The sequence below is a fragment of the Corvus kubaryi genome, unplaced genomic scaffold (genome assembly GCF_017639235.1).
Source record: "Corvus kubaryi isolate FWS band 111438036 unplaced genomic scaffold, C.kubaryi_AGA036_p1.0 37387, whole genome shotgun sequence".
Classification (NCBI taxonomy): Eukaryota; Metazoa; Chordata; class Aves; order Passeriformes; family Corvidae; genus Corvus; species Corvus kubaryi.
In genome coordinates this window covers 10745654-10761131 of record NW_024581129.1, presented here as the reverse complement: position 1 = coordinate 10761131, position 15478 = coordinate 10745654, and the positions used below count along the sequence as shown (strand labels likewise).

The 15478-nt window shown below is 43.0% G+C and overlaps 1 protein-coding gene across 5 annotated transcripts in view; it reads left to right on the top strand.

The window, feature by feature from the left end:
• Positions 1 to 15478, top strand: part of ABAT (4-aminobutyrate aminotransferase) — a 50134-nt gene that overhangs the window by 27042 nt on the left and 7614 nt on the right. For 4 of the 5 annotated variants that reach the window (XM_042037100.1, XM_042037104.1, XM_042037103.1 and 1 more), the window contains 9 exons: positions 3869 to 3966; positions 4777 to 4806; positions 5390 to 5507; positions 10031 to 10080; positions 12782 to 12862; positions 12972 to 13064; positions 13441 to 13503; positions 14039 to 14102; positions 14751 to 14899. In XM_042037100.1, coding sequence (XP_041893034.1) covers positions 3869 to 3966; positions 4777 to 4806; positions 5390 to 5507; positions 10031 to 10080; positions 12782 to 12862; positions 12972 to 13064; positions 13441 to 13503; positions 14039 to 14102; positions 14751 to 14899 — 746 coding nt within the window. Of the gene's footprint in view, positions 1 to 3868; positions 3967 to 4496; positions 4657 to 4776; positions 4807 to 5389; positions 5508 to 10030; positions 10081 to 12781; positions 12863 to 12971; positions 13065 to 13440; positions 13504 to 14038; positions 14103 to 14750; positions 14900 to 15478 lie in introns of those variants that run through there. The other variant, XM_042037105.1, reaches the window with a different exon arrangement.

Genomic DNA, 15478 nt, shown 5'->3' with positions numbered 1-15478 from the left:
TTATTACAAAGTTAGTGCTTTTAGTTCAGTGAAGGACCAGCCACCAGGGATTCTCAGTTCTTGAAAATACCTTGCTTGGTCATAGTGAGAATCTCAGTTTTAACCTGTCCCGTCTCTGCTGTCATTTTGGGAGGCAAAACCCCAGACGTGGCCTGCAAATGTATAAAACTCCTAAATATCAAGTTGGAGTAGCATGAATTACATGGTATGTTCAGGGTTTCTGTGGCAGGGTAAGTTGATATCAAAAAGTCAAACAGGAAAAATTTGGGCTGAGTTGTAAAGCTCATTGAGCATCTTCAAGACAGAAATGCCAGCTGAGCAGAGCCTGCTGCAGTTTCCCAGGGGATGAAGCACTACAGTGGGTGACCTGATTTATTTGCATTTACTTGCACCATGAGGAGACTGTGGTACTGATGCTTGGGCTGGGGGGAAGCAAGGGAGACAGAGCATGGCCTGAAATCCTCCTCCAGGCTAAACAAAGCAGGTATTGATGCAGCCATCCATCACCATGTCCAAGTGCCTGGAAAAGCCTTTGCAGGAGAGCAGCCACGTTCCAGAGCTGTGCTGTGAGCAGGGCCACAGGCACTGGGGAGCAGGAGGCAGCACCAGTGTCCTGCTGTTCCTCGGGGCCTGGGGCACAAAGCAGTGCAGGGGATCCAGAGTGAGGGGTGCCAGAAACCCAGTGAGTGCCCAGGCAGGGGGTGCCCAGGCTGCCTTTGGCAGGGCTCTGACGTCCTCTGTGCCTTTTGAGAGCTGCCTGAGCTCCTGTTTGGCTTGCAGAGGAAGGGCAGTGGTGGGGATGGGAGGAAATGGGCTGTGTGAAGGGGAGCAGTGCTGGGGCCATACCTTGTGCTGGGAAAACTGCTGCCTTCAGCTGAGCTGGAGTTCTCAGCTGCTCCAAACTGCTGGGCTTCCTTGCCTTTGTCAGCACAAGCCTTTGGACAGGTCCCTGAAGACCAAGGTAGCATTGGGCTGCAAAAATCTTGGGCTGTGTGGCAGTAAGAGAGTTTGTGTCTGTGCTGGTCAGGTGCCCTTAGCCAAGGAGCTCCTTATGTGTGAGTGCTGTGGCTGGCACAGCCTGTGTGCCCCCAGCATCCCCTGTGTGTGCCCCCAGAGTCACACAGAGACAGAGCTCAGCACTGCCACTTTCACTGTCAGTGCAATTTCTGATCAGAGTCCCAATTTACTTGAGTAAGAGTAGGGGAAGAAAGAGAAAAAGAGGGGTTAAAATGGGGGAAGCAGACAAACTGTGTTCTTTGTTTTTAACACTTGGGTTGTTTTGTTTATTTTTAATCAACCCTGTGAACAAGTATGCCTATCTGATGAGTAGTGAGTGGGCTGTTTGGAATAAATCTACTGACCTTGCTGGAAACTGTGTGAGTTTATGCCAATCATTTATTATGCTCTCACAGGGAGAAGAGCTTCACTAAAACAAAGTTTGGGGATTCACTCCACTTTGGTTTTAGCTTTTACTATCAAAGACTTTGCTAGTATGTTGGAGTTTTGGGATCCTGGGAGGTGAACAGAGGGGATGTGGTAGCACAAGGTCTCTGGCAGCAGGGCACCAGGCAGGGTGGGGAGGAGGAGGGTAAGGACAGTGCATGCAGGTTTGCAGGTTATAGCTCACCTGTCTTAAACCTGCAGCTGTGCCAAACGATTCCAAGTCTGATGCTGGGTTTCCATATCTTTCCTGTTGGTGCTGATTCCCAAAATGTCCTGTACATTCTGTGCCTCTTGGTGCTTTCCCCTTTGTCATATGAAATAGCACCCAGAGCCTGGGGGGAGGGAGAGAAGGGGACACAGGAGAAGCAGAAATGTTTGCAGCTGGTTTGGTGGTATCTCCATTGGGTAAGTAGTGGGTGCACAAAAGGGTAAGTTTGGTCTCTTCCCCCTTCAGACTTGAGCGTGTGTCTACTAAACGTGCAGCCTTATTGCCTATGAATTGTGCAGATTTGATCTTTTATATGCAGTAGCTTTTTTTCCCCTCAGTGGAGCAGTTGCCATGCAGTCTCCAATTTACATGAATGCTAAACAGAATGACACAAAAATGGTGTTGCTGTAACGAAACCTATTAATAGCTTTGCGGAGAGGCACTGACGCATCTGAATTAAAGCTGGGGAGAATCATCATCTTTGCAGACTAAGTTTTCCCAAAATGAGCAGTGACTTTAAGTGCTCAGAGATGCTTTCAAAGGGCGGTGATTTTCCAGGTAGTTTCTTGAGAGCAGGCTTGCTTGAGACATCCCAGCTTGGGCTGACACAAGCTGAGGCAAATGTCTCAAGTTCCTGTCGGAAATTTGGGCTGAATGGCTGTGCTTGGAGCACTGCCGAACAGTATCACAGGATACCTTCTGTTTTCCTTGATAAATATTTGGTTTATTTAACAACTGTTACTTCCAAACACAAAATATTTTCAGTACATTGCTGAAACAGAGCTCTGGCAGTGAGAGGTGGTTATGGATGGAAGTGCAGAGGGGCTGGTGCTGCCAGTGTTTCTGGTGGCAGTGCTGCACCCCAGGGATTTTCATGTGTTTGAGGGTTGGCCTGCCTGCCCAGGCATCTCCCTTCCTGCACCTCTGCCAAACTGGGGTGCATTTTATCGATGTAGCACCTAGCAGCACTGCCCTGGCTCAGCAGGGTGTGGTGAGTGGTACCTTCAGACCCTGCTGCTCTGAGTGCCCCAGGCAGGAGCTGGTGTTGCCTGACTTCCCATGCTGAGCCCAGCTCTGAGCTGCAGCTGGCAACAAGGACAGCTAAGGACCTTCATTTTGGGCCATGAAATTGCACCAGCTTAAAAATGTCTGTCACAGATGTAAAAAAAGTTACACCCTCTTCTTTCAAGTCCAAGTGTGATACCCCCAAGTTAAGAGTATTAAGATCTGTTTGTTGTTGATACTGTGCTGGGTAGAGGCTTGCAGATGCTCCATGATAAACATGTAATTGCCAAGAATGTTGGTTTAGTTCAACATGTAACCAGAGCGTGCAGAGCAAGCTCATAGTCTCCTGCTGGTCACCTTGGTAGAGCTTTGGAGTCTGTACTTCCTTTTTTGCAAATGTACAATCCCCATATTATCCCATGATCCCCTGAACGGACTATGTACATATTTGTAATATATGCTAGCAGAACTGTCTCTGTCATACGAAGTTTGCCTAAACCCTGTGTTTTGAAACAGTTATTTCAGAAGGGGAAGCAGAGCCCGTTATTGGTGAAGCACAGGAGATTTTTGCCTTTTTGTTTTCATTAAGGTGTCAAGTTTATAATGATTCCCTACACAGGTGGATAAAAACCAGCAAGATCAGAGGGAAAATTGGCACTGATTGGGACTCAGATTTCAGAGCTGCACTGCAGGATGCTGGTTTCATGTGAGCCAAGGCCATTTACCTTTCTGAGACAAACCTTTCCCAAAGAGTGTTCTTTGAGCTATTGAAAAACATCATACTGGATATTTCCTGTGAACTCCATCAGGCTTTTTGGTTATTACTGGTAGTCAACTAAACCATCTCAGTGTAGGAGTGGGGAATTTGTGGCAAAGGCTTGCACAGGCTGTAACGAACAGACTCAACAAGAGAGATGGAAACAGATGTGCTCTCAATCCTTTTGTGCTTTACAGTAGGATTTCCCTCTGTTTCTCTAGGGTTGCCTTGTCATTTCCCTCTTTTTTTTTTTTTTTTTTTTTTTTAAGCCACCTCACTGGTATTAGTTTCATTTTAAGACTGGTCAAAGATGAGCTATATAGTTCACTTCAGACAATTCAATGTAATCGGTCTCACCTGTCAAGTGTTCTCAGTCAGGCAAGGTATGGATGTATCTTCTGAGAGTAGAGCACAGAAAATATGGTCTGTACTCAGGTTTTCATTATTTCTTACAGGACACAGGTATATCAGTCAGGCTGCAGCTAAAATTGACGTGGATTTTGATTATGATGGACCTCTGATGAAGACAGAAGTTCCTGGACCACGATCCAGAGTAAGTTTCCAAAGTATAGTAACTTGGGGTTTTTTTATCTTTAGCTGTGTCTAACTTGCTAGAAAACAGATTTCATTTCAAAACTTAAATCTGATATGAATAAACATGATTCCGTAAGTCTATGCTCACTTTTATCAGGAGGCTGAGAATGAAAAGCTCATGAATGAAATGCCTGTCTCTGAGAGGCAGATTTGAATCTCAACTGCCAAGTTCCCGAGTGGAATAATTCAAGGCAAAAGAGCATCATTTTAATCTGATAAGGCTTGGTCACTTGTGCTCCAGCTGAAATAGAAACTTTTTATGATGTGAAATAGTGCTTTGGTTTTGAAATGGAACAAGAGTTTCAATTTACTGGACATTGTTTTTCTCTGGCAGAGTCAGCATTTGTGCATGTGGTGGGTTTTTGGTTTTTGTGAGGTTTTTTGTTGTTTTCAATAAAAAGGAGCTGTCTTTCTAGAACCAATGTACCTGTATCCCTTCTGTGTGACTCTGGCTTCTCTTATTTTCTGATTTCTCTCTTGTTTTCTCAGTTCAGTTGGTCAATATAGAAGAGGCAGCTTTCCCTTTTTGGAGATTTACAGTTAAACTGTGTTTGCAGCCCGTTTAGCTCTGCATGCCACAGGTCATAGTTTTGACTGTAATATTTGCAAGATGCACCATGAAAGTTCCTGTGGCAGGTAGAGTTGCCTGGTAAGCACACAGGACTACAAAGTTTGCATATGATTTATGGGATCAAAAAAAAGAAACATACATTCTCCATCAGTATTTGCTAATTACACACCTGAGACTCTGACATTTGTTTTTCTGCAGGAATTAATGAAGAAGCTGAATGGCATTCAGGTAATTTGTCAAGTTTTCTGTGTTCTGGGGGTTGTTAATACTTTGATTTCAGAAGTTGTTTTAAAATCCTGGTTTGTATGTTTGTGCCACAGAGAAAGGTGAAACACTGACTCTGGGATTCCACACTGAGTACATTATGTGTGGTTTATGTGTGCATTTGAATAAAATTTTTTGTAATATATTTTGAATACTGCAGGATCATTTTGCTAGCATCAGGGGTTTTTTCTTTCAAGGTATGTGTTTAAACTTGTGTGTTTAAAGAAGAACCTTGGAGTTGTTACAGAGTGGCCAGTAAAAACAAAGTGTGTTAGGGCTTGAGTTTAAAAGTATGTCAGCCTAAGTACATACTGCCTTCCTAAGATGAGCAATTTCTCCAAATCTGTGCTTCATTTCTGTAGAAAAAGTAAAGACTTGCCCTTTTAACAGTCATTATAAAAATAGCTTTACAGTTAATTCCCATGCAGTGAATATAATGTCTTTTCATCCTAGCATTAGATATTTTTATCAGATTTTGCTGTATAACCATTAGTTGCACCTTCCTACATACTGCCACTTTTTAAAGCACTGTTTTGCTTCCTTGAAGAATGCAGAAGCTGTGCACTTCTTTTGCAATTATGAGGAGAGCCGAGGGAACTACCTCGTAGATGTAGATGGCAATCGTATGTTGGATCTCTACTCCCAGATTTCTTCCATCCCAATAGGTAGGAGATGGTTGTACCAAAATGTCTTTGCTTTGTCCTCAACCTGTCATTTTCTTATCTCAGGCACTACCAGGGAAGTTGGTTGATGAACTTAAAAAAGCAGAGGTGACATAATGAACGCCTTGTGATCAAGGACAGCTCACTGCTGTGTATTGTTTAGTGGGGGCTTTGGATAGCTGAAGAAACTACAAATTCAATATCTAAAGCTCACTTAAAGTGTGTTGGTGCCTGGAAGAAGCTGTAGTATTAATCTCAGTTTGAATTTGCAAGTTCCACAATTCAGGTTGTCTTTGTTGGCTTGGATTTGTGACTTTGTGATTCTGTAACAGTATGTTACTGTTTTAAACATTAACAAGCATAGCATAGACAATTTAACATTAAATTATAGGCTTTAGTTAACATTTCTATCTCAAAATAAGTGGGGAAAAAAAGGAGTGAGCCATGTGGAGTGCAGCAGGATGAAACAAGCCCCAGCAATGAGCTGTGGCACTGACTGAACCGAAGGTGGCAGCTCATTGTCTGAGGGAGCAGACACGGGGCCTGGCAAGTGCTTGGGAAAGTCAGCTGATTGCTTTGTGAAGCCTTTCAGGCAGAAGCAAGGCAGAAATGTGAGCCCCAGCTGCAAGGCATACAGGTTTCAGTAGGGGTTCAGTCGAGTTTCAGTTCAGTTTGTTTGCTCCGTGGTTCCTCTCAGCTGATTAAAAATACACTTCTGCAGAAGCAAAAATAGCAGAAGTGCTGGGGTAACTTAAAAGATAGATCTTGTGCTATGTATAGAAACTGTGATGACTCAAAATCATCCCTACAGGCCTCCTTGCCTGGGAAACAGAATTTGATGATGTTCAGGTTGTTACCAAATTTTTGGCATCTAAGACCTTGTGACTGCAATGAGTGTTCACATATCCCAGTCTTCTTTGCAGACAATGTTTTTGCTGTCCTGTAGCACTCAAGTCAGTGTAATCAGTCCAGAACCCTGCAATGTTTGTAGTTTATTTCCCCAACATGAGGTCTCACTACTTTGTATCTTTCAGGCTGCACTGAGATAACTTGGCTACTGCTCACATGGAAATAGCAGTGAGATAGAGGAGCGCAACGTTTGTATGCCAATGAGCTTGGATTTTAGGTTTCTAGAAAAGGAGATGCGTTTAGTGTTCATGGCTTCCCATTCTTCACATGAGAAATTCTGATTTGGAGAAACAAGTCTCGGTCATGTAGTCAAATGCACACTCCAAAGTATGAAAGTCAGTGCATACTCCAAAAGAATGAAATTCACATTGTGCAGACAGGGCACTGAGGCCTTCTGACCTTCTGGTGCTTGATGGTGCAAGCATAGCTCTTTTAATATAGCTTTGTGCATAAAATATTAAAGTATTATGGAGGAAACATTGTCGAAATGGGCAGGAGCTCTGCAGTTTACTTCCTCTGGTTGACTGAAACTGGTGACATACAGACAAGACTCCAGTGCTGTGACTGACCCTCCTGAGCCATGTAGTTCCTCCTTCACATGTGGCAATGCCTTCTGAGGACAAGCTGGGTTTTCATCCCAGGGAACATGTTCCTCAGTCCCAAAGGAACTACAGTGCAGTGCTTCATACAGCTTCTCAGATAATGGCTCTGGGATGTACAGCAACAAAGAGTAAATGGAAATTTAATACTTACAGGCTGACCCAAGTCTAACACACAACATTAATTTATGCGTTTCAGTTGTACTGAATGACAAGACTATCTGAAGCTGCCCAGGTTACTAATAATGTCCCTCTTGGTGACAGAGGTAGGGCCTGGACTGGGAGAGCAAAACAAGACCACAAGGTGCTTGTTAGTCATCTGTGCTTATCTCTCTGCAAGTAAATCCAATAAAACCTTTCATGAATCTGTCAGGACTCCCCAAGATTTAATAATGATCTGTTACAGTAGAATATATTTATCAGCAGAGGATGAGAGGTAATAAGTGTCTGTGTGGAGAGATAAGAAACAAAGTATAAAAAACCTCTAGGCAAAGATGCTCTGGGCTGTTTCTTGCTGAAAAACAAAAATTAAAATAGCTTTTTACCACACTTTCATGGGCAGTTGTAGCACAGCATAGTCCTTTCATCCTGCATCTATTCTGTCTAATAGAGTTAGAAACCCCATGGAGCTAAATGCAAGGGGGATGCTATTGACGTGTTTGCCAGCAAACATCCTGGAATAACAAATGAAACAATGTGTTTTTCAGTGCTGGGAAGGTCTGCTTTGTTTGGGGAGATGCAGAGAGGTATAGTTTGATATTATTGACAGCAGCCTGCTGCTCAGTTCAAATGATTCTTTGGGCTTTCTCCATTTCATTATTTTAGCAGGTTCTAGTTGTTTTTCCTTTTGCAGACAGGCACATTCATGAGCCTGGAGGACATACATGTTCCTGTCTCACTGATCCAGACACACAGCAAGAGTGATGGATCAGGTGCCCCTCCCTTGGAGTCAGCTCAGTCACCTCTGGCAGTGGATTTGTAACACTGCAAACCCTTGTGCTGGTCATGGCACTGAAACGAGTCAGTGCCTGTTTGCCATCCCAGCGTGGAGCTGTTTGACTTGTCTACCACAGTTACATAAGGGCTATTCAAGCATTTAGTTCTCCCTGGTGTTAGTTCCTGACTGAACCCACGGGCCAGCTCAGCTTCTGTCACACACAGCCTGACTCTTTCACAGCAGTTGGGCTTTGAGGATCCTCTCTTCCTTCACTGGGGCCTGTCTGAGGAGGTACAAGGATGAGGGAGTGTTAGGAGGAAGACCAGGCCACTTGGCCTGAAGTGAAGAGATTGGGAGAGAGATTCTGTGGGGGAGGAATATTCTGTGGGGGTACAAAAGGGTAAATTGGGGCTAATAGAAGTTTGTGTTACATAAGAGAAGATACAAAGATATTCACATACGGTAACACCAGCAACAGGATTACAAGTTCTTACAATCAATACCAGAGTTGATCCTTGAGCTTCCTAAACAATGGTCGCTGTTTATAACAAAGCTCTGTGTGCTTTGGAGATTTCTAAAACACTTGATTTGCTCTCAGAGGGGGTCTCAGTGGCAGCCACAGGTGCAGTTCTCAAGGACACAACTCTCTAGCTGAACAACAACCATTCCCATGACAGCAGATGCCATGCAGATTTAGCTGTTCTGTGTCCCAAATAGCCGCTATTATTATCTTCATAATAACTTTAACAGATTTATCAGCATGACATGCCTCTAAAACAATATGGATATTCTCTCATTTTCAGCTAAAATATTCAAAACTGAGCTTATAATTGATTTGTTAACACAGTAGCCTAATGCTTCATTGCTCAAAAAGGATAATCAGGGCTGTTGTCATTCCACTGGAATGGGGATTCAGAAGCACAATAAGCTTTTGTAACAAAATTAGCGTGGTCTGACTTCTTGAGCAATAGGGAAAATGAGGTTTCCAACTGTTTCTACAAGGAAATTTAAAAGATGAGGTTAATCTCTGTTGTTGGCATTTCATACATTAGAGATCAGGCTTAAAATGAAATTTCTGGCCTCCTTTGAAGATTTTTTTTTTTTTTACAGCAGATAAATTGGTTTTGCCTGTAAGCAAGCAAGTTGTCTTGTGGAATGCCAATGGGTGTAAATTAAGCACCTTCATTGTGTTAAAACTGAAGCTTAGTTTCTTAGTAAAAAGGACAAATTGTTGCATCTTTTTCCAAACAAAAGTTTGTCAAAGTAAGGAAATGGGAAGGAAAAAAAAAAAAGCTGGTCATGAGAGGAAGTGAAAAGTGCAGAACCTCCTTCTTTAGCAGGAGACAGCAATTTATCAAACAGGTTTTTTATGGTAATGCACAGATGAGATATGTAAATCTGTGACTGAGAAGAGAAGATTCCCAGCCAGGTGTCTCGGAATATGTAATGGGCTGTGGCAGGGCAGGGATTCAGGTGCTCATTAGCCCATGGGTTTTGAGTGCATGGCTGGCTGTGCAGTCAGCCTCTTCCTTCTGGTAGGACTGAGATGATCGTGCAAGAATCTGCATGTGAGGGGTGAAATCTGTATCCCGAGCCTGCAGTAACTGTGTGTGTTTATGTGGGAAAGGCTGGATAACAGTGAGGCTGAGGCATGCACACCTCAAAGTCGGGTTCAGCAGCGCCTGGCACAGGGTGTGCTCAGAGAGCACTGCAGAGCAGAGTGGTGACAAGTGCCATCCAGCTGCCACAGGTGTCAAGGAGTGCTGTCAAGCCATGGGCACAATGCTGCTGGAGACTTCTCTGTGCTGGGTGTGCCACGTGAGCTTGGTGCACCCACAGTGACGGCTCCGAACAGCAGCGCTGTGCAGGAGAGGCTGCCCTGCACCCAGACAGGCTGTGAGGGACAAAGAGCCCAGAGGTTTGTCCTGCTTCAAAAGAAGTCCTATTATTAGTTAAAAGTATACAAGTTACACAGAAACAGTCAAGCATTAAGTTATGGTTATTCTCTAGATTATGCTTTGCATTACTTTACTGAAACCAGATAGAAAGGACTGTTTTCTTTCTTTGCTCCTTTTAATTAGGTTACAGCCATCCGTCTCTGATAAAGCTTTTGCAGCAGCCACAGAACCTGGTAAGTGAATTAGAACATTAAGCACATGAAGGAGTTCTCTCCCTCCTTGTTGTGGGCTTTCTCTTTTTTTCTTACACTGATAGTGAATGCTAATGATTCAATTTCATGTATGATAGGATCTGATTGCTTTACTTCTCACTAGATGAAAAGAGCTTTGTAGTGTTTAAGAAGACACCAAAGCCTCTGGGATGTTTTACAAAAAGCGAACATTTGGGTGATGCAAGCACTTGATATGTTTGCAGCCACATTTAAATCATAGTTCAAACATAGTGTCTCCAATTAGCCATTTTAGTAATGTTCTCTGAGTGGAGATTTTTGAGCCTGAAAGCAAGCACAAGATCTTGAGAGAGAATACAGTATCTTGGACATGGTGCCCTACATCTGGAATGCTGTGGGAAGTTTAGGGTTTTTTCAAAGTTGGGGATGGTGACTGATTCCCATCTCCTGAGTGCATTCCAGCAGAGCAATGAAATGCAGACATTTGAGCTCCCTGAGCTGATTTCGTTTATGGAATATTCATGTCTTCAGGATGAGAAATACTGCCCTTCCCAGAACTAAAATACTTCAAACCAAAAAAAAAAAAAAAAAAAACCACCAAAAAAAAAAAAAATCAAAAAAACCAACAACATACCAGGACTAGAAATGCTGGAGTTATCAAAGGCACATCTGGATATTTTGGAAGGTCTAATATTTACGAATACTTATATTAACTCATAAAGATGATTTCTGAGAAGAATATTTTCATTATAATGCAGCAGCAGGCAAAGTCAGATTTAAAAAACAAAGAAAACAAAAAAGAACAAACAAACAAAAATCTCAAAACCCATAAAAACTCAAAAAGCCCTGTTGCTGTTGGCAGTTGCTGATTTGCCCACTGGGCAAGGGCAGGTAACACTCCTGGCAGCTTGCAGTGAAGGGGCTCCTCCAAAGTCCGACACAAGTGGCACAACTTTGGTTAGTGTTAGCAAAGGGATTGGTGTTTCCCTGGAGGGACTTTTTATTTGGTTTGTCTGTAATTCTCCACAGCTATAAACACAAAATGTGCATCTGTTTGAGTCCACAGCAGCTTGATGTCAATGTTCTGTTTTTCTCAGTTCTGGGTGTCTCATTAACTACAAAAGAAAAATACACTTTTCTGCTTAATGGCAAATGTTGTCAGTTGACTGTGACAACCCATAATCAAATTCACAATAAATTTATGTCTTCTCTCTTTAACTTGATATGAAAATTTACTTCTGAACTGAGATAAAAAGTCAAGTAAGATTTCTCATAGCTACGAAACAAAAATTTGGTGTTAACCTGTCAGTAACATCCTTGCTTAGGTTTTCTTTGAAGCTCGAGTCTGTTGAAATAGTGTTTTGGAAGTAAGACACTTGAACAATTTACAGAGCTCTAGTTCATCCAATGTTCTATCTTGTGTGATACTTGGTGTTCCCTAAGAATCCTGATGAAATGTCCTTACAGGTACAGTGTGACCACTTACACCTCTTGCTGTGCCTCACACTTCTTGGAATGAATGAGGACATGTGTTGAGGAGAAAGACTGAAGGATGCTGATAAATGTGCAAGCTTGAGCTGCACTGAAAATATGAGTGTTTTGGGGAGGCTGTCTGTCCCCTCTGGAGACCCATTGAGACTTAAATTATTGAAGCTCAGCCTTTAATTTCAGCCATTATTTTTCAACAAGAAAAACAACAAACAAAAGAAAAGAGCAAATGTGCTTGGTAGTTGGCAAATTTATTGACCTTGTCCTTCTCTGAGAAAATTTAATTTAAAATAAAGAGTAGCACGGTATGAATCAAATAAGATTACCCGCAAAGACTAAGAGCAGTAATGAATTAATTTTAATCCATGACACAATTTAAATTAATTGCATAAATGTGACAGTCATCTCCATTAGTGGACCAGGGATGCTGAGGGGCTTTTTCCAGAGCTGCTCCTTAGAAACCCCTCTGTGGGCAACAGAAACCCCTGTGTGGGCTGTTCACTGACACCAGAAGTACCTTTCCCAAAGGTGTGAATCCTGATGTGGCCAGTTCATAGTGCCAGTGAAGGGACCTCAGGTGGTCTCTTGGCCAACCTCCTGCTCCAAGAGGGGCAGCTGTGAGATGAGACCAGGGTGCTCAGGGCTTTATCTGGGACCTAGGAAACCTCCAAGGAGAGCAGCCTGTTTCACTGCTTCACTGTTCTCTTGCAGAAAAACCTTTTCCCTTTACCCAAATCAGTACTTCTCATGCTTTGATTTACACCCATGGCTCCTCATCTTCCACTGAAGAGCCTGGCTCCACCTTCCCAGTGTTCCAAAATGGTCTGTCTTGAAGCTCAGTAAGGATAAGAATGCTGCTGCCCTAATTGAATTTAGCTTCTCAAACTGAAAGCAAGTAATAAAGATTTTTAAGCATATTTCCTGTGTATAAGGAAAATGCAGATTGAGCAACTAAAATGGCAATATTGAAGAGAAAATGTCAGTATGAGTTAGCATGCACCTTTCCTAAGGTGTCCTGCAAGAATAAAGTAGTAAGGATTAGACAGAAAAACATATGCTAAGGCAGGAATATTAATCCCTATCTCAAAACTACTTGTGCCATGATACAGATTTCTGCCTGGTATTTATAACTAGAATAAAATGTAATTGCTTTGATGTCAACATATTTTCCTTGGGATAGTAAGACCTAACAATTCCTCTTCCTTTGTCTTTTTAGAGCACTTTTATCAACAGACCTGCCCTAGGGATTTTACCTCCAGAGAACTTTACAGAAAAACTGAAGGAGTCTTTGCTCTCAGTAAGTTTGAGATACCAGTGGACTGATCACTATTATTATCACAATTATTATCACTTTGCACTACACTTGTGCTCAATATTTCAGAGTAATTTTGTGTCTTTGTTGACAGGTGGCTCCTAAGGGTCTTTCACAGGTGATGACCATGTCCTGTGGATCCTGCTCTAATGAAAATGCCTTTAAAGCAATATTCATGTGGTACAGAGTAAGTAAAACATTAAGATGTTTTTGTAGGTTTAGATGTAGAAATGAGTATTTATTCATCATCAGAATTGTTATTGTAAAACAAAGTGGGTCTTGGAGGTTGTCTTGCTCACGATGTTCTTTATATTCAATCTAGTATAAAATCTTAATTAAAATGTTTTTGTCTAAGCTTTTACTTTATATTGACACAACTTCAGAAGTTATAAAGAAAAGGAAATAAAGAAAAATGCAGATTGCAGTCAGCATGTGAAAGCCATAGTCAGGGTCTTTCTTGACTCCAGTGTTAAATACCAGCATTACTGGTTTGTGGTTCAGCCATAAATGCATTGGTTACAACTACAGGAACACTCATGTTGGGTTGTTTGGGTTTTTTGCAGAACAAGGAGAGGGGCCATAATAATGTCACAAAAGAAGAACTGGAATCTTGCATGATTAATCAGGTAATGTTTGTTCATTATCACACCTACAGATGTACCCCTGGTTTGGCTTGTAATGGAAGATTGGGAGGAAAAGTTTGGTTGGCTACATGTGAAGTGGAATCTCGGCTTTGTAAATTTAGGACATGGTGAAATACAGACTGCTTCCAACAAGTATCAGCGGGTCATCAGGAGTGCACGGGGGCCCAGCACAGGGCAGCCCCAGCCTCTCCTCGCTGAGCCCCCACAGCCCCAATACTACCCCCAGGCACAGCCACCCAATAAAAAGCTGCTCCTAATTTGTGTAAAAAGGGGTGATTGTGCTGATGGCTCAGCCTTGTGTGAGCTCACCTGTGCAGTGATGTCAGGCCACAGCATGAAACACCAAGGACTCCTCAGTGCCGGGCTTTGGGAACTGGGGCAGGCTTTAGGGTGTGACCAATGTACTTGTTAAAGGGAGGGCTGTAACAGTTCGGGGTGCCTGATGGAAAAGGAGCTCAGGGGGCAGTGAGGGGGTGTGTGAGCCCCTCGCTGACCCCACTGTGTGCTCTGCTTGCAGCCCCCTGGCTGCCCCGACTACGCCATGCTCTCCTTCATGGGCGGCTTCCACGGCAGGACCCTGGGTAAGCTGTCCCTTGTCCCCCCCTCAGCCACTGCAGGGACCCCCAGCTCACTGTGCTTGTCCTCAGACACACAGTACCAGTGGAGACAATAGAGATTCATTAACATTTACCTGGAAGCCCCACTAGCACTGAAACAGAATGTTTGAGTGACAGTCAGAATTGATTTTATATTTTTTGAAAAACTCTTTTCAGACGGGCTCTTATTTTCATTCTGAATCTGCAGTTTCCTGTCTATACTCGTGAAAATCTAACTCCTGGGGTAAAATCCCCACAAACATGCTGTCACTCACTTTTACTGGCTTATATCAGCTCAGTCCCTGCTCTAAGCATCTTACCTGAGAGTGCTGCAACTGTGAACTTTGTGAGCAGTTGTCTTTGGAGGGTTGAAACCCACCTTGTCTGAGCAACCTGTTCAGACTGACAGAGGTTCTCCTGCTTTTCTGGAACAGTGCATGTGGAAACTGATGCTTAAAATCTACAGCAATCCATTTAAGCCTGACTAAATCCAATTACCCAGTATTTCAGAAGACAGTAAAAACACAGCATTTAATAGAATTCTATAGTCAGGCCATTTTTCACTCTTGGTAGCTTTTTTCTTGTATTGTTCCTAGATAGGTATTGTTTTAATTTTTCCCTCTCTGGATTTAGGTTGCTTAGCTACAACTCACTCTAAAGCAATTCACAAACTGGACATTCCCTCACTGGACTGGCCTATTGCTCCATTTCCAAGGCTAAAGTATCCCCTGGAAGACTTTGTGAAAGAGAATCAACAGGAAGAAGCCCGTTGTTTAGAGGAGGTAAAAAATTCACTGGCAGCTTTCTGTTGTTTTCGATTTGAAATAATGAATAGTGTTGGTAGGATTAGTGCTTTTCACTGAAAGAATGTTTTCAGGGATTGGAACAGCCTGTGATGGGACCAGCATTCACTGTTGTTTACAGTCAGACCTTTCTCCCTGCCAGCTTACTGGGAATACAGGGCTGCATGAGTGATACCAAAGTGAAATTTCACCTCAGAACTTCGTTGTGTCACAATGAACTTGTCTCCCAGCTCTTGCCAAGGGGCCATGGACTGAGAGAGAGCACAGTGTGGATAACCCTCTCTGCAGAGAGAACCTCCAACACTAATTCAGCCTTTTCACCTTTCAGTGGCAGCCTCTGGCATAAAGCTCTGATCATGCAGGGATGGACCTGCGAGTCCACTTAGCCAAACCTGCCTCACTTCAGAGAACACAGAAAGCACAGCAAATGGCTTCCCTGGGGCTGCTCCAGGGTAGCTTTGGTGGGAGAAATGCAGTGCTGGGAGCCATTATTTTAACAAAAAACAAACCAAAAAGCCAAACGTTTTCTTAGCAAGTCTGTGCTTGGCTTACTTGGCC